The 12,248-nt window shown below is 51.0% G+C and overlaps 1 protein-coding gene across 35 annotated transcripts in view; it reads left to right on the top strand.

Annotated features, from left to right (window-relative positions):
* PCBP3 (poly(rC) binding protein 3) overlaps window positions 1-12,248 on the top strand; it is a 384,627-nt gene that overhangs the window by 333,491 nt on the left and 38,888 nt on the right. For all 35 annotated transcript variants that reach the window (XM_044000428.1, XM_044000427.1, XM_044000415.1 and 32 more), the window contains one exon: window positions 1,448-1,489. In XM_044000428.1, the coding sequence (XP_043856363.1) occupies window positions 1,448-1,489 (42 nt within the window). The remainder of the gene's footprint in view (window positions 1-1,447; window positions 1,490-12,248) is intronic.

Genomic DNA, 12,248 nt, shown 5'->3' with positions numbered 1-12,248 from the left:
GCAAATGACTTTCCCTCCTTGCCTTGGTTTCCTCATCGGCCACATAAGAAGGTCAAAATTAGAGACTCACACGCTCCGAGATCTAATGCTGGACAGGACCTTAGAATGTGTCCAACCTTCTCATGTTGTTGACACGAGGCCTCTAAGTTCTCTTCCAGCATAAGATCTGGGAGCCTGGGAGTATCCAAAGGCCAACATGAGGAAAAGCAGGCTCCCTGTCGTTGACTCTTCTCGCAAGGAGGGTGAAGTTGGAAGAAAGAAACAAAGGTCCAAGACTTTCTTGACCCACGGTGTGCTTCTCCACCCACCTCACCTCCCATAGACATTCACATATACCATTACAGCGCTGCTGTGCAAAAAAAGCAGAGAGAGCATCCTCTGTCCTGGTCACTGAACTGTGAGGACAGAAGCACCCAAGACATTGAGTGTTCAGTTTGACCAAGAATAGTCTGCCACTAAAGTGGCAGCTGTTTTACATTTAACCTTGTTAGGAACATGCACATCTCCTGACTCACTGTGTGAAAGAAAGGGAGAAATGCACAATATGCCCATACACACACACACACAAACACACACACACACCTCTGTGTATAAACACACGTCCATACAGAGGTCTATGCTCTTTCTATAGACATTCATTGAGTACCTATACGTGAGACCCTATACTAGATACTGGGGCAGACATGAGAGTTAATAAGACATATTCCCTGCCTGCAGGGAGCTTAGAGTCATGGAAGATTGCCGAGTAAGGTTGAAAGGTGACCTACAACAAACTAGCCCTTTAGACCCCAACTTTGCTCCCAAACCAGCTCTCTCCCACCTCTGCTCTTGTATTTGTCCTTGAGTCCTTACTCTCTCCATTGAGAACAAGCATGGACATCTCCACCCACAGAATGCCTGGAGAGAGGGATTCCTTATTTGGGAACAGATTAGATCTTGATTCTCCAGTAGAACTTGAGCTCCTTATGGGCATCGACTGTTTCGCTCATCCTGGTACACAGTAGGCACTTAATATATGACTACTGGAACAGAATTCTTGTTAGGGTCAGACTGAATTAGAAGCGATTCCAAACAATGGGGAACATGGTATTGTCACAGCAGAGTCCATTTAAGGTCTCACGCCCCAAACTCCTTCCAATGTGAAACAGGACCCTAAAAGCCCACCCCTCCACCTTTAGGCAAGATGTCCTTATATGCAGCAAATCAGACACTAAAACTGTACCTTCTTAGCTCTCTAAGGCACTTAACACTTTAGCAGGAGTGGCTCTTGAAATGAAGTACACAGTGGGAGAAGAAAGCCTCCTTCATAGGTCTACCCAAAGTCCTGGCCAAGTGCCTTGGACAACAACATTCCTGGCAGTCACTAGGGATTGGGGACAGTGGTGGCCACTCTCAGGGAGGAGGGCCCTAAGACTTCACAAACTAACAATGGCTTTCTCTCTTGCAGGCCTATACAATTCAGGGACAATACGCTATTCCACACCCGGATGTGAGTTTTTACCTCATTTTCTTATTCTCTGCCCCGCCTTGTTAACATGCCCCTGCCTGCATGCAGCTGTCCGTCACTACTAATATTAATATTACTCACTAATATTAATACCACTTACTAAATGTAACTGACCTGTGCAGTCTCTGTATGACTTTGAATAGCCTTTTAACCTGTTAGCACTAACTGGATTAATCTTGAGGACTTGGCCTGATGTTAAATTGTTTGGACTGTCCCGTGCTATCCCTCCATTATGATGTTGTTTCTCATACAATGGTCCCAAGAGTAGCTTCGCCCCTCTCTTCCCTCGTCCATCCAATATGGAGAACCTTTTCTCTATGAGTCTTGTTTAGAGGCATATTGAAGCAGGTCAAAATAACAGGGTCCCTCCTAAGCAGTCAGGTGCCAGCTTGGGTGCATCATCAAACACGTTCCCTAAACTTTCAGAAGGGAAGCTCAGATGGCCGGCAATGCTAAATTGGTTTCCTATTCATTCAGAGACACAGCTTGGATTTGTGTAGGTGAAAGGACACCAGACTCCTGGACTCAGTCCTTAGTGAAAGGAGAGACCCAACCTGCCAAGGTGGGGAGAGTTTTGGGAAGCTGTAGATCTCGTCCCCTACCTGTTCCCCCCTCACAGTTTACCCAGAGACCTCTTGGGTGACCATATATGATTATATTCCCTTCATTAGTCATTGAAAAGAGAAACAACTTCACAATGTAGAAAACTAATAGATGAGACAGTCCCTCCCATCCTCATATTGTGCCAACTTCTTGGGTGATGGTGGATATTTGATGTCCGGAATTTGTTCATTGAGGGTATGCAGAGATGGTGCAGGACTGTGGGTGAGTTCAAGGCACTTTGGAGGGTTTGTGGGTGGATTCTTGTTATCCTGTGAGCAAGGATTGTGTTGGTCGATGCTAGAACAAGAGTCAAATTATTTCACTTGTATTTAATAATTTCCCAGAAGAAAGGGAAGGGGAGAATTACAATGGTTACCATGTAGACAGTGAAATGCCAGCTCTGCTGGCCCTTTCTTGCCACCATGTTGATTACTGACCCATAGTCTATAAACTAGAGGAAATAGTGGTTTCTTGTTATGTGTGTGAGGGTGCCTCTGTGTGTCTATGTGTGCACAAGGCATTGTACAGGTGTGTGCGTGCAAACGCTTATGTGAGTGTAACTACATAAAGCAACAGAACAATTGTCTATGGTCAAGCAAAGCCACTTCTTTTATGAGTTAATGGTGGGGACGGTGATTTTCCTAGAGTGTCCTAAATGGAGCAGAGGAGGGGGTCAAGAAAAGCCATCAGTATAAGATGTAAATGTGGAGGGTGACACTAAAAGGGAGAAAGGAATAAAACAGGGAGGGGGTTGCTGAGTCCTGCAGAATTTGGGGGATCGGTACCAAACTTACCTTCTGAACATGCTGAAAGCTTTTAGTGGCAAATATTTTTAAAACCTGATATATTGTGTTTTATAGCATAGTTACTTGCAGATATACTTCTCTCCTTTCTCTCCCTTCCCCAAGTCATCTTTCCCTGTAGCCAAGCAAAAACAGTTCAACAAAACCAACCAGGAGAAACAGTGTATGTGTTGTCTGCTATCCATGGTCCTCCACCTCCCCACTGGCATGTTGTCTTCCTGTCCTTCTACCCAAATAGAGAAAGGCTTTGTTCTCCCCTCCTATATTTCGGGTAAAAACAAAAAATCTTGTTCTTTGTTGGGGTCCCTGATGCAGCCCAATAGCACTTCCTGAAATTCCTTAGACTCCACAGATACAAAGCTTTTGGGTTTGGGCAAACTTGCCAACTTGTGACCCTCAGTGACCCAGTTTATTGCTCCCAAATCATAATATTGACTATTGACTTTGAGTAAAAATCAGATGTGGAGATGTGGACCAAGAGGGAAGGTGAGGGGGACAAGGCTTCCATGTGAAGCACTGGGTCGTTGGGCAGCCTTTGGGGGTCTTGGTCTGGAGATGGGGGCAGGCAGCCCATGAGAAAAAGACCATGCAGGGAGCACTGAGCAATGTAGATGGCTGAGTGAGCCTTCTTGGGGGTGGTGAATGTGCATGAGCCGGCAGGTCACATAGTCTTCATTCTTTCACCTCCGATTCCAGATTTTTGGGGTTGGTGCAACTTAGAAAGAAAGTCAGGTGGCTTTGATTTCTCCCTATCCCAAATGCCAAAGTGAACATGCCAGCCATGTTAGAGAGCCCACTGTGACAGCACTGAAGTAAAACTCATAGACTCACTGGTGAACAGGAGACAGATGTCGTTAAAGTCATTCCAACAGCACCCCGTCCTTGGGTTCCCATTGAAGCCAATGGGAAGAAGGAACACCACAGGGCTTCCCCTATCTGCGGTTGGCAGAAGAACTGAATACTTCTCCCTCCTGGATCTTTTATCTTTCCTCCATGATCTGGTAAAGTGATACCAGTGACAGTCAGTGAGGAGGAAATCAGCTGACTGTCAGTCAGTCAGCTGAGCTCAGATTCCTCTAAGCCGCTTCTCCAGGGGAAGTTCCAGGATCCTCTGAGGATTCAGCTGAGGTCCCAGAAACACTCATTTGCTTATCATTGAACAGTTTGCTGCCAAGATCTGAGGGTTGACACTGAGCTCAGAGGGCCTGGGAGGACAGAGGAGGCTCACTTCCAAGAATGGGCAATATGAGGGAGTTGTAAAAGGAGGGGACATGAATATAGACACTTCCTCGGGAAAGCAAGTTCTGCTCTCGAAGGCTGTTCCCACAGAATGTGTGAGGATGGCCAAGTGCAGGGAGGGACCTGCCTATAGGTGCACATTGTCCTGCATTCTTTGGATCACTGGGTCAGTCAAGCAAGGATTAAGCCTGTGCGAGGTACCATGCCAGGCATTGCTGATGGAATCATCCCTGCCCTCAGGGAGATCCACTCCTAGCAAGGGAGATGTGTGCTGTCTGGTTTTTCTATTCGTATTCTTAGCACTTGGCTTGGCATAGTACGTGTTTAATAAGTGTTCATTCACTCATAGCACACATATGCACATATGTGAGTGTGTTTATACATGTAGACAGGCAGGCAGGCAGGCATGACCATGGGGAGGTGTGCTAGCTGCTGGGAGATGGGGCAGGGCCGGAATCAACAGTCTTCCCATAGGAGGCGGTCCTTGAGTGGAGCCTGTGAGGAAGGAGAGGGTTCTGAGAGGTGGAGATTAGGAGGGATGGTGTCCCAGGCAAAGGCCTGAGAATAGAACAGGAGAGCCTCTGCTGGGTACTTGTTTCTGGTCCTATGGTCTGGCAGACGCGTTCATCAGTATTGGATGTAAGTGTGCATTTCCCCCATTCATTGACTGCGCCTTTGGACGGTCCACCCAGTGTCTGAGCTCTTCATGTCACACTCTTCCCTGATCATGTGGGGGCTTGGGGTGGGTTCTAGAAGATGCCTGTCTTGGGTTCTGCCTTCCTTAAGCCAGGAGGGATGCCCGGTGTAAACTTGAACCAGGAGCTCCAGCACCTGGCTTGTCATCATCCGTCCTCTGCAAAGATCCCAGCAGAGCCGTCTTTTCGGGAGCCACTTTCTTCCCTCATCTCTGATTTTGTGCCCAGGTTGATATTGGATGAGTGGAGACTTTGGCAGTGGTGGTGGCTGTCACCATTTTTCTCTAACAGCATCTGAGACAGAGAGAGACACAAGGTGTGAGGTGACCCCTCCCCCAAACATGTCATTCATAACCCAAAGAGAAAAACAGAATAAGCTGATAAAAGGCTCATGGTCTTGATGCACAGACATCTGCACAAAATCTCTTGCCCCCTGAATAAGTGAAAGAAGAGGGAGGGAGTTCTCATTGGTCCAGGGGACTCTTCTGAAGGTAAATAACCAACTTAGCTTTTGAAAAGTTGTGGAATGAGCAGAAGCATAGCTCAGGATGGCCTGACCGCCCACCGTTCTGCCCAACAAAAGGCTCTCTTCTGATGCCCCTCTGAATCTTCCAGCTACTGGAATCAGAAAGTGCCCCCTAGGAAGCCAGATGGCTTTGTTACCTGAGCAGAAACTCGGTACAACACGCCCAGCTTCGGCCGCTCAGAGACATTGTCCCCAGCAGATCCTCCAAGCCTAGAAACCCAAAAGGAACATGGTCCTTTCTTGAGGCTGGTCTTCCTGTTGGCTTTCACTGCGAGCTCCTCCAAGAGGGAATCTCGAGCGTACACACACACACACACACACACACACACACACACACACACACACACACACACACACACACAAACACACACACACACATACACCCCCCCCCAAGTTATTGGTGTGGAACGGCAGAACCTACCTTCTGCTTACCAATAGCTGCATGAGTCCCCCATGTACAAACACAGCTACGTTGCGGTTGAGGAAGTGCAAATGAGTGTTCAGTAGGACGAGTCCCTGGTCAAGCTGGCCTAACCTCTGAATGTTGTAGAAGGAATGAAGACCTTGGCAGGGGGCATGTAAGGAACCCAGATGAGTGAAGGACATGGAGGGGGTGTTTCTTAGACACCGTCTTTGACCCAGGAGGTTCCACCCCAGTTGTTTTGTGGCCCCCTGTCTTCCCTGATGGACCTGCCCGATGAGCGCTAGACTGGGGCTGGGGGAAGGACTGAAGGTGTGAAGACCCCCCTGAGACAGAGCAGTGACTGCTGGGTGCACTGATCAGCGCTCAGAGGAAGCTTCTCCCCACCCTGCTCCCGTTCTGTCTCACTGGCAGCTTCGCTGGCTGAAGATTGAGGGCTGGCCCTGAGCGAATCCAACCAACCACCTCTCTTTCCTCTCTTCCGACTGTCTAATGACTGGTCTGTATTTGTGTATGCGAGAAGCCGGGAAAGCGGCAGAGCCAGAAGCAAACTGGCGGCAGGATGGGGGGGGGGGTTGGGGGAAGAGACAGAGACAGACAGACAGAGAGACAGAGGCAGAGAGGGACACTAGGCGTGAGGTGACCCCTCCCCCCATGCCCACAGAACAAGAGCGTTATCCCCCAGCTTTCCTTCACCGGGCCACATATCCAGGCTTAAAGTACCAGCCCCGCCGTGGCCAAGAAGGGTGTTGTCCTCATTGCTGTATCTTCCTGAAAGACTCAACAAGGGGAACCAGGAGGAAGACTCAGCCCAAAATCCGTCGGGGATTTAAGGCTTCAGATGCCCTACCCCCTCCCTAAGGCCACCCCCATATACATGCATCGTATATAATGGGAACATTGTTGTTGTGCCCTGACTTGCAGTGAATTGGACTGAAGTGAGGGAGGGCCGTGCAAGATCACCAGCCTCACTCTTTCCTCCACAGCAATCTGGGTCCAGTGACAAGATAGATAACAGGACAATGGGAGATGGCCCTGATGTTTAGAAAGTTGGGGTTAAGTGACTTGCCCAAGGTCACACAACTAATAAGTGTCTGAGGTCACATTTGAACTCAGATCCTCTGGAATATCAAGATCAATGAAAGAAAAGTGGTGTGTAACCAACGAAGAAAGAAGATTCAGGGAGAACTCGGCAGCGACTCCCCTTAATCTGGCCCCGAGAGCAGAGCCAGAAGCCGTGGGGAGAAATTGCAAGCCCAGATCTGGGATCTTATGGGGATGAAGGAAAGGAGGGGGGAGCAGCCTGAGAATGAGAAGAATGGGAGCTTTCTGGTAACGAAGGCGGCAGCTCTGACAAGAAAGCAGGACATCGAGGTGGAGGTCAGCTATATGACTTCTGGGGACACTGCCAGTCCCAAGATTCTGTCCAAAGCAAGGCTGCGGGTGAGGAGGGTGATCAGAAATGATCTGTGGGAGCTCACCTGTGATGTTAGTGGTCAGCCAGGTGACGTCCTGAGCCCGAGAGGTGACCAGCACACAGCCTGAGGGGCATCCCTAAGGCCTTAGTGAAGGGGAACAATGTGTGAGGCAGGGGACTAACGCAGAGTCACCCAGGACAGAGGGACCTTCAGGAGGTGGGAGAGGGGAGGAACACCAACACCAAGCGCTCCGGGCTCCTGGCCACGAGTGAGGAGGCCCCATCCTTGGCCAGTTGTCTCTGCCTGTTTTCAGAGCTGCAGCCGTCGACAAAGACAGCCGGGGGGGGGGGGGGGGGGAATGCAGGCAGCCCTGGGGGGGGGGGACCTTGCCTTTCTTTTTTTTTTTTTGATGAGGCATTTGGGGATTAAGTGACTTGCCCAGGGTCACACAGCTAGTAAGTGTCAAGTATCTGAGGCCGGATTTGAACTCAGGTCCTCCTGACTCCAGGGCCGGTGCTCTATCCACTGCACCACCTAGCTGCCCCTGGGACCTTGCCTTTTGAGGCGATTTTGAAGGGAACCACTAAAAGCTCCAGAGGAAGGCTTTCCTTTCTGCAGTAGCTTCTCCTTGTCGGAGGGAAGACCACCTCCCACTCACCGGCTGTCTCTCGTCCCATGGCTGCCAGGCTCAGCTGGCAGGAAGCTCATCTCTGCATCTACACACTTCCCCAAAGCGCCTCCTGGTAGAGGCGGCCTCTAGCCTTCCATGAGGCCCCCACGGGATTTCTGCAGGGCTCCGGGGAGGCCCGGCCCTCCACGGCTGCCCCTTGATGCGGCTGTGCCCATGGCTGTGCAGAAACTGTGCCCACTCCCTTTGGTGGCCTTTGAACATACCTGCCTGGTGTCTGCTCTGGAGCTGAGACTTGGCTGGAGACAGTTGAGGTAACCGGGGGAGCAGAATGCCTCAGATATGACGCAGCTTGAGCTCCTCCTTTTAGAGAGGGCACCCAGAGTGGGGAAAGGGCTTGCCCAAGGTCACTGGGCCTAGAACCCAGGCCTCCTAACTCCTAGCCCCCTTCTCTTCCCCTTAGGCCCATGTATGAAACCACATGTATTCGTGCTCATCATGTCTCTCTAGGGTTTGCAAAGCACTTTACACACATTTTCTTCTGTGGTCACCATGACAACCCTGTCAGGTTGAGACAGTTATTACCCCCATTTTACAGATAAGGAAACTGAGGTCCAGAGAGGCCAGGTGACTTGCAGGCCTCCCTGACTACAAGACCAACCATCTTTCCCCTCTACCACAGAGCTGCCCATGAGTCAAACCCCAGGGGAGTGGGCATGAGGGACTCAGAGTATTGGAAGGTGCAGGGAGTGCAAGAAGCCGAGAATCCCCCAGAGATCATCGCAGTCCATGTGGGTGTTCAGGCAGTGTTAACCTAATCCTGGACTCTGGAACAGGCCTGGGCAGCTTCTGAGTGAGCTACATTGTTCAGCTAGTTGTTTGCTTCTTTCAGTGCTCAGAATCCTCCAGCCTCCCCCCCCCCCCCAATGAGCCTCTCTCTTTGGCCGGTGTTTCTGGTGACTCTGGGCAGTCCACCGGACTCCGGGTCTATCTTCCCATTTCTGGGCCCATCAGCCTTTCTGGCCTTCCTTCGATGACCAGCTGCATTCCTACTCAATTCGAGACCAGTCTTGCCTTAGAAAACCCACCTTCTGCCCTGAGAAGCAGAGACCTTTCCCTCCCCAAAATGGTTTTCTTATTTTAAAAACTAAAAATGATCCGCAAATGCTATTTCTCAAAGGTTGACCTCAGGGTGTGAATACTGGCTGGAATTTACATATCGACTTGAGGTTTGCCAAGCTCCTGATGAGTATCATCTCATTGGATCCTCCCAACAGCCCTAAGAGATAGGTGACAGATGGTGAAACCGAGATCCACAGGTGAAGTGACCTTCTTGGGGCCACCCAACCAGGGAACTTCTAGGGCAGGCTCTGAACCCAGGTCTTCCTAATTCCAAGTCCACAACTGTGCCCATCTCCCCACCTCAGGTGCCCTAAGCTGCAGGAGCCTCCAGGAAAGGCCCATCCTGGACCCAGGTGGAGAAATGGAGACCTGGCCATCTGATGCGGGAAGCAGAGCTGACTCCCCATGGGGTTTTCCCCTCTTCCCCCTCAGTGTGAGCGCCTGCCTGGCCTGTGGGGCAGGGCTTTCACCTCTGCCTCTCTCTCCAGCCCCCGGCACTGTGCCCTGCACAGAGAAGGGACTTGACACGTACCTTTTTTTCTCGGATTGCTCTCCTGGGGCACTGAACGATGCCCCGTTGCAGAAGGAAATGGAACAACCTTGTCACCCTTATGCTGGATTCCTTCCTGAAAGATGCTGGGCACATGCTCCAGGCGCCGAGGCTCTGTTTGAATTGGCCCAGGGTCCTCCCGGGCGTGGGATTCGGCCACCCTGAGCCCTCTCGCTGGCTGGGTCACTGACTTGCTGAGATGCCTCTGGTGAGTTGTCTTTCTGTCCTTTCATTGCCTGAGGTGCAAACGTGAAGAAAACCACTTTTATTTTCACCCGCTCCTGGTGTGTTGTCGATAACTCTTCCTAGCCAGAGAGGCCTCCGAGAGTACACGGCTGGGCCCGGCTCAGCCCTGTGAGCCATGATGGGACCCAAGATGGCACCTGTGGCCCTAGCTCACGGCCAGGGTCCCAAATAGGAAGCAGAGACGTCGGGGCATCCCTGATCAGTAAAAGCCGTGGGGAAAGAGCGCGGTGTCCTCTGTAGCCTGGCTCCGACGCCCCTCCAGTATCGAATCCTGTCAGACTCTAAACCTGTTTAGAACTGTGAGGGTTGTTCAAAGGCAGCCCCGAGGAGCATTGGATAGAGCGCTAGCCATGCAGCCAGCCTCCGACCTCGATTAGATTAGCCGGGTAACTGAGAAAGTCTCTCTCTGTCTCGGTTTCCTCACCTGTAAAATGGGGGTCCTTGTGAGGCTGTGGTGAGAACGGGATGAGATCCTGTTTGTAGAGTATGATTATCCATGTGCAGATATGTATGTATATGTATATGCACATATACAAATATGCCGATCTACACAGATGTGCATGTATACACAGGCACAGAGAGGTCACCCAACCCCCTCGTTTTACACAGCAGGAAACCGAGTCTCAAGGTGCTCTTTTCTTTCTATTGTCTCCGATCCTCTCAAGCCACCCTGTGGGATTTCCGGTTAAATAGTGATTCCAACCTCATTGTCCTCTTCCCTTCTACAGAAAAGAGTGGGGAGGGGGTGAGACTCCCTCCCTGTCCCTTCTGTGCAGTCCTTACTGAGACTCTTGTCTTCCAGGCAGTGTTGCCTAGTGGTCCTATGGAACCAAGAAGGCTTCTGGCCTGAACTCATTCACCCTGGTTTGCCCTGAGCTCTTGCCCTGTGCTCTTGCCCTGTGCCCAGTCTCTTCCCCTGAAGACTCTCTGCCCATCTGGAATTCCTCTTGGGGGGGGCATTGTGCCTAGAGCATCTCAGAATCCAAGCTGGACTGATTTCCTTTGGGTGATTAGTAAGGAAGAGGGGGACCAAGGAGAGAGCCCACCCTGAGAGGAGGGACTGGAGATACCTGTGGGCTTCTGCTGTGAGTGTGTCCTGGTTTGGGCATCCTTCCGAGCCCTGGTGTAGTCTTGACTGAAGCAGAAAGGGCCCCAGGAGAGCCGGGTTAGAGGTTGTTAGGACAGAGCCTGTTCCTGGTATCTCTGGGGTAAGGAATTCCAGAGGAGGGGATTCCCTCTACCAATTCAGGTCAGTACTTCCTCTGCAGCTTCTGGTCTTAGAGAACCAGCTGCGGCGCTGAGAGTCAAGTGACATGCCTAGGGTCACACAGTCAGTATGCATCCAAGCAAGAACATATGTGAACCTCATCTCTGTTAACTTAACTAAAAAGGGGAGGGGAGAGCAGATCCCTTCTTCGACCTTCAGGATTGTGGGACAGAGCAAAGTCAGTGTCATAATTCTTCCATGTGGCCCTTTGACCCTGGAGGTTTCTGTCTAACCAGTGGGTCGCCAACATCACAAGTTTGGGATCAGGGTTAGAGAGCTATTGTCAAGTAGAAATTCTTGCTTTTGTCCTCTGGCCCCTCGTGGAATAAACAGGAAAGTGTGGGAGGACACAAGGCCTTAAAGCCTTGTCTTACTGTCCCCGGCAGCGGGAGAAACTGAGACAGCTCCCATGACTGGGGGGTCCATCTCCAGCATCCCCATTCCTGGGCCTTTTGCTCCCCAGGGCAAGGCGGTGCCTGTCCCCTTGTGCCTGTTCCCCACCTTCTGCCGAATCTCTGGCCTGGCAGCCACCACCTCCAAAGCTCTGTTCAAGTGACTCTTGGAAAAAAGGCTGCAGGGAGTGAGCCCCTAGCACCTTGTGTCTTTGGTGTCGATTCAGCTCAGCTCCCCCAGAATTTACAAAGCATTTGCTCAGTGCTAGGGACTGGAGATACACAGACAAAAGTGGAGCAGGCCTGCCCTCAGAGAGCTCACCTTCTATTAGGAGGGAGGTCGGAGGAGAAATGCAGTGTGTCGTCATATAATAAAATAAACCGTGCATACAAACAAATAACAAGAAAATGGAGAATCAGGAATGGCTTCTTGTAGCAGAATCAGAGTTGAGGAGGAAGGGCATGCCAGGCATGGGGGCAGCCTGGGAAAAGGCTCGGTGGCAAGAAATGGGATGCCATGCTTGGGGAATTGTCGTCAATTGGTCAGGTTGTCTGGCACATCAGCTGCATGAGGGGAGAATGATCCATCATCAGCATGCAGAGCAAGGCGGGCTGCTAAGGGCATTAATGCCAGACCAAAGAGGAGTCAGGGGTGAGGCTCTGGAGCAATGTCTGACTTTCGGCAATGTCCATTTCTCGTCTCTGGGATCGGTGGTTTGGGAAGGGGGAGGCCGTGGTAAGTGCTTGGGCAAGGAGGAAGGAGCGAGCGGTAAAAGTTGAGCCATGAATGGAAGGGGGTGAGCGATTTTAGAGACGCAGGGTCAAGACCGA

Source organism: Dromiciops gliroides, chromosome 4 (assembly GCF_019393635.1).
Source record: "Dromiciops gliroides isolate mDroGli1 chromosome 4, mDroGli1.pri, whole genome shotgun sequence".
Lineage (NCBI taxonomy): Eukaryota > Metazoa > Chordata > Mammalia > Microbiotheria > Microbiotheriidae > Dromiciops > Dromiciops gliroides.
The sequence above is the reverse complement of the archived record's forward strand: the minus strand, read 5'-3'. Positions and strand labels throughout refer to the sequence as shown.